A 6,812-nucleotide genomic window follows, 5' to 3' on the forward strand; every position below is an offset into this window, starting at 1 on the left:
TCTTCATGGACATTACAGTGTCCCAAAACCATTTGGAGTTAGAGCTGTACCTGGTGGGTTCCTTGATGATTTGTATGAGGTTGAGGGCATCTATCTTAGATTATAGGACTGCCGGGGTGTTAAGCATATCCCAGTTTAGGTCACCTAACAGAACGAACTCTGAAGCTAGATGGGGGCGATCATTCTGAAAGGATCTTGTATTACTCACAGATTTTTTTTGGTAGTATACAGTATCTGGGTGCGACTGTCCCTTACAGAAAAACATATGATTTCACGTGGAAAATCACATGATTTCACATGACATTTCACATGCGAAATCATGTGAATATATATATATATTTTTTTAAATCTTCACATGTGATCACGTGTAGTTTCATGTTATCACATGTTGCTTTACATGTTGTCACATGTTATCACATTAAATAAGATCACATTAAAATATTGCACTTCTGGCTTGACTCTGAAGCTAAGCAGGGTTGGTCTCTGGATGGGGAAACCAGATACTGCTGGAAATTAGTTGGAGGGCCAGTAGGATGTAGTCTTTCCTCTGGTCTAAAAATAAATATCCCAATGTCCCGGGGCAGTGACTTGGGACTTTGCACTGTGTAGGGGGACATTAAATGGGTGTCTTGACTCTCTGTGGACACTAAAGATCCCGTGTGTAACCATTTTTGTTGGTGGAAGGAGAGGAGGACCAATGTGCAGCGTGGTACGTACCCATACTACTTTTAATTAAGGATGAATACACAAACCAAAACGATAAACGAACAGTTCTGACAGGTGCAACAAACACTAACCAGAAAATAACTACCCACAACCCATAGTGGGAAAATAGGCTACCTAAGTATGGTTCTCAATCAGAGACAACGATTGACAGCTGCCTCTGATTGGGAACCATAACAGGCCAAAACCAGAAATACAAAACATAGAACAAAAACATAGAATGCCCACCCCAACTCACGCTCTGACCAAACTAAAATAGAGACATAAAAAAGGAACTAAGGTCAGGACGTGACACCGTGGCACATATCGTAATAGTACTGGTGTCAACCCCGGTGTCCTGGCTAAATTCCCAATCTGGCCCTCATACCATCATGGCCACCTAATCATCCCCAGCTTCCCATTGGCTCATTCATCCCCTCACTCCCCTGTAACTATTCCCCAGGTCGTTGCTGTAAATGAGAATGTGTTTTACATGGTAAAATAAGCGTAAAATACATCAAAATAAAAAATGTCATGCAGTGTACAAAGGCTTCATAAAGCCTTCATAAACACTACATAAATATGTCACAAATCATCTATAACCGTATGTAATGTCTATAAAGGCTTCATAAAGCCTTCATAAACACTACATAAATATGTCACAAATCATCTATAACCGTATGTAATGTCTATAAAGGCTTCATAAAGCCTTCATAAACACTACATAAATATGTCACAAATCATCTATAACCGTATGTAATGTCTATAAAGGCTTCATAAAGCCTTCATAAACACTACATAAATATGTCACAAATCATCTATAACCGTATGTAATGTCTATAAAAGGTTCATAAATGTGGCGTAACTGTGTGACATAACCACCCATGTCAAATGTGATATAACCCACTATGTCAAATATGACAAACGTGTTTTATAAAGGATGGCATAAGCACCGCTTTATAAGTCATATTAAATTGTGTTCACAACAATGCTTAACAATGCTTACATTATCTAGCTAACAAAATCGCCCAAGATACACTGACCAAAGAATACAATAGTACGAATCAAATGGAGTTTCCAATCTCCCCTTTACAGAAAGGCCCTTATCCAGATGGTGTGACAAAGGCATTTCCTGACAGACCTGCTCATTTTCTTGGTTGTTACTTTTAAGGTTGGAACCAACATGTAGTACCTCCAGCAGGCAAAGAGTCAAGAACCATTCATCCGCCAGCTCAGAAACAATCTACACTCTTCACATCCCTGTGTAATGTTCAATGTAATTGCATTGCTGAACCTTTTTAAACTGAATGTATTTGTATTGTTTTAAAAATGTAAAAATAAAAGGACGTATGTAAGTCATTAGTTATAATTCCCTAAGTGTTAATAAGGGGTATATCAGCCTTCATATTGGTATGTGAACCTCATTACGATCTTACGGACAGACTGCAGAGTTCTGTACTTGTTCTTTATGTGCTCTTGAATAAAAATGTATGTTGAAAAAAATTATAAAAATACAATATGAAATCATACGGGAATGAGTTGTCCATCTTGATAATATTTTTCTCTGCAAAACTGGCAGGTGCTCTAGTGAAGAAGTAATAAAAATGGAATGTGGGAAAACAAATAGATACAGTAAAGGCCTTGTACATGCCTGGAATATTTAAAATGCATTCAAATGTACCATTTCACGTTGTCATCCTTCCTGACATGACTGGGCTTCAGAGGCTAAATGTTCCATAACTTGTTTGCATCTCAGATACAGATGGAAAACACAGGGCCAAGTAAACAAAAAAGGAAAGAATCAATGTATATAGCATACAGTATAGTATGACTTATTTGTTATCACATTACAACCGACATTATGTGCCAGATTCACAGTTCCAGATTAATATGAATAGTACCAGTCAAAAGTTTGGACACACCTACTCATTCCAGGGTTTTTCTTTCTTTTTTCTTTATTATCAAAACTATGAAATCACACATAAGGAATAATTTAGTAACCAAAAAGTGTTCCAAATCAAAATATAGCCACATCAGGCAAAGGGTGGAATCTCAAATATGAAAAATATTTTGATTTGTCTAGCACTTTTTTGGTTATTATATGATTCCATATGTGGTATTTCATAGTTTTGATGTCTTCCCTATTCTACAATGTAGAAAATAGTAAAAATAAAGAAAAACCCTTGAATGAATAGGTGTGTCCAAACTTTTGACTGGTACTGTATATTGTGTGCATACTGTTGGTCAGTTGTTATGAGATTGTCACGCCCTGAACTTAGTTATCTTTGTTTTATTAATTATTTTGGTTAGGTCAGGGTGTGACGAGGGTGATATATGTGTTTTTGGCCCTGTCTAGGGTTTTAGTATGTTTATGGGTTTTTCCAGTCTAGGTGTTTTTATGTCTATGGTTGCCTAGATTGGTTCTCAATCAGACGCAGCTGTTTATCGTTGTCTCTGATTGGGGACCATATTTAGGTAGCCATATGCCTGGGATAGTTTGTGGGTTATTGTGTACGTATTAGTTGCCTGTGTCAGCACCAGTGGTTTATAGCGGCGCAGTAGTTTGTTTGCGTGTGCTTCCTTTAATAAAGTGGAATGTATTCTCATCACGCTACGCCTTGTTACAACGAACGAGAGAGGAAAATTAAGGGATATACAGTATCATGTGAAGTATAAATTACGATCTTCAAAAAATAGTATCACAGAAAACATTACACATTATCAACAAAAATCATCTTTATTTCAATAATATCACCTAAGTGCAAACATGTTCACCATGTCATTTAGACAACATCATTCAGCTGGAGTTACAAAACAATTCATACAAAACTGAAAGGATACGACATCCACAGAGATCCTATAACAATGTACTGTGTGTGTGTATAAGATATGGGAGAGGAGAGACTACCTCCTACTAGATTACATGGATTGATTTCATGTTTTGGGGCCAACTGGATCATACTTGTTTTTTAAACCTACACACCTGTGTCTGATATGGTTTAATAAAGGACTGAGAACAAAGGCACATGTCACACTTCTTTGTCAGTATTGGTTTTAGACATACAGTGAGCTCCAAAAGTATTGGGACAAATTCACTTATGTGTATTATAGTAGTTAACAGTTATGTTTTTGGTCTCATATTCATGGCACACAATGACTACATCCAGCTTGTGACTCTACAAATTTGTTGGATGCATTTGCATTTTTTTTCTCGGTTTGTGTTTCACATTAGATTAGAATGGTACTTAATGTATTGTCTCATTTTGGAGTCATGTTTTATTGTAAATAATAACATAATATGTTTCTAAACACTTGTTTTGTGGTTATATTATATAATATGTTTCTAAACACTTATTTTGTGGTTATATTATATAATATGTTTCTAAACACTTATTTTGTGGTTAGATTTTACTCCCTTTTTCTCCCCAATTACAATCGTGTCTCATCGATGCAACTCCCCAATGGGCTCGGGAGGCGAAGGTTGACATGACCTGCCAAACCGTGCTTCTTAACACCCGTTCACTTAACCTAGAAGCCAGCTGCACCAATGTGTTGGAGAAAACACCGTTCAACTGATGACCAGAGTCAGTCACTAGAGCTTGATAAGCCAAGTAAAGCTCTCCCCTGGGCAAACCCTCCCCTAACCCGGGGGAGGTGTGCGCCGTCCTATGGGTCCCCCGGTTGTAACAGCCTGGGATCGAACCCGGGTCTGCAGTGACGCCTCAAGCACTGTGATGCCTCAAGCACTGTGATGCAGTGCCCTAGACCGCTGTGCCACTCGGGAGGCCCGTTTCTAAACACTTCTACATTAATGCTATCATGATTACGGATAATCCTGAATGAATTGTGAATAATGATGAGTGAGAAAGTTAAACGCGCAAATATCATACCCTCAAGACATGCTAACCTCGCACCATTACAATAACGGGAGGTTAGCATGTGTTGGGTGTATGAAATTTGTGTGTCTGTAACTTTCTCATTCATAATTTAAAGTAAAAGTAACACCAAAATTACACAATTCATTATTTACCATTAATTTCTATTGATAGAATTTGTAGAGTCCCAAGCTGGATGTAGTCATTGTTGCGTGCAATGAATATGGGAACAAAAACCTACCTTTTTACTACTTTAATCCACACAAAGGTGAATTCGCTCAAATACTTTTGTTTTAGTAAAATGGGGGGATTATGTACAAAAAGAGCTGTAATTTCTAAACAATTCACCCAATATGGATCAAAATATCCTCAAATGAAATCACAATTCAAATCCAAAGTGTTGGAATACAGAGCCAAAACAACAAAACGTCTCTCTCTCTCTCTCTCTCTCTCTCTCAATACTTTTGGAGCTCACTGTACTTATTCTGAAAACAATTGTATTTCTGAAGAGTCAGGTTGAAATATTTGACCAGAAATTATAATTCTAAACGCCCTCCTGAACCAACTGTAGAAGAATGCATACACCATGGGATTAATAGCTGAATTAAAATAGCCAATCCATACAAGTGTTTCAAACAAAATGGGTGGTGTAGAGTAACTAATAAAAGTATCAATGCTGTTGATGACAAAAAAGGGTGTCCAGAATGATAGAAATACCCCCATAATGATAGCAAGTGTTTTGGTGGCCTTCCTCTGTGATTTGCCTACAGAGTTCTGATTGGTTGTACCCTGAATTGAGCGTGCCTGTCTCTGTGCTACTAGGAAAATCTTTAGGTAGATGCTAAGCATCCCTACTCCTGGGATGTAGAATGAGAGAACCAAAGACGCAGTACTCGATGCTTTGTTTTGAAAGAAAATACATTCTCCCTCACAGGCAACATTATTATAGTAAAAATCCTCCATGCCCCAAGTACTGAGCTCCCAAAATACTATACCAAACACTACTATAGCAGAACCAGTCCAGATGACCAGCATCATAATCAGAACAAAGTGAACAGTTATTTTAGTTCTATAAAGGAGAGGGCGACACACTGCATAATACCGATCAATAGAAATAAAACACAAGTTAAGAATGGATGTATTGCTCAACATAACATCAGTGCTGGTGTAGATTTTACAGAATAAATCTCCAAAATACCAGCAGCTTTCCACTGAATATACCATGCTGGGAGGCATCACTAAAACCCCCAAGAGAAGGTCTGACACAGCCAGAGAGAGGATGAGGTAGTTGGTTGGGGTGTGGAGCTGTTTGAAGTGAATGATGGGGATGATTACAAGAAGGTTGCCACACACTGTGAGAACAGACATTGAGCCAAGTAAGAGATAAAGTAATACTCGTATTGTTGGAGGAAAGATTGATCTTATGCAAGACCCATTCACTGACTCAAAACATAGAAATATATTCTCAACAATATCAGCCTTGCTGAGACTGATTCCTCGTTCCATGGACGTAGTTGAAAGACTCTTATCTGAAATATAAAATATACATTATTGTCTTAAAATTAATACTAGTTGGAAATTATTACATTATGTTGGATGATTTAATTAAACAAACTCAAATGCTGTATTTTTGTCACTTAATAAAATGTATTAAAATGTACTTTACTGTTGCTTATTCATTGGAAATATGTTCACAAATACCACAAGTGTTTTGCCATTTCAAAAGATGGCTAAGTACATTTTTCTGTTCAGTTCAGCATACCTTACCTCTCAGCCATGCAGATAGTGATGTATCACGTGAATAATTTTTCTTTGGTCACAATGTGATACAAATGTGAACTTGACTCTTGTGCTTTTGTACCAATAGTCTATTACCATAATGATGATCCCAATATAAAGTTGACCAATCAGAAATTACTACATTGAACTCTACATAAAAAAATCTGTGGCAGAACACAACATTTGATGACGTCATAGTTGTAACCACTCCCTTTGAGAGGATGTGATAGACTCTTTCATCGACCACAAGACCATCCAATCAATAAGCGCATTACACATTTGACTTTTTTTGCCTAAATTGTTACAATAATTTGATTTAAGGGAATGGATACAATCCGTATTGCCGAAGTTTTGCATTGTAGCCAAATTGACCTTTAAAGGCTATGTTCCATTTAGGGCATTATCAGGAATTACCTTTACATTTTAAGAGTGTGTGTGTGTGTGTGTGTGTGTGTG

General features: G+C 37.3%; 1 protein-coding gene across 1 annotated transcript; it reads right to left on the reverse strand.

Moving 5' to 3' along the window:
• Window positions 1–3,426: 3,426 nt before the first annotated feature.
• LOC118387185 (trace amine-associated receptor 1-like) lies at window positions 3,427–6,093 on the reverse strand. Its single transcript, XM_052523508.1, has one exon. It carries the CDS (start codon window positions 6,081–6,083, stop codon window positions 5,058–5,060), a length of 1,026 nt encoding a protein of 341 aa, XP_052379468.1. The 5' UTR covers window positions 6,084–6,093; the 3' UTR covers window positions 3,427–5,057.
• Between the last annotated feature and the right edge of the window lie 719 nt (window positions 6,094–6,812).

This window comes from Oncorhynchus keta, chromosome 8 (genome assembly GCF_023373465.1).
Source record: "Oncorhynchus keta strain PuntledgeMale-10-30-2019 chromosome 8, Oket_V2, whole genome shotgun sequence".
Classification (NCBI taxonomy): Eukaryota; Metazoa; Chordata; class Actinopteri; order Salmoniformes; family Salmonidae; genus Oncorhynchus; species Oncorhynchus keta.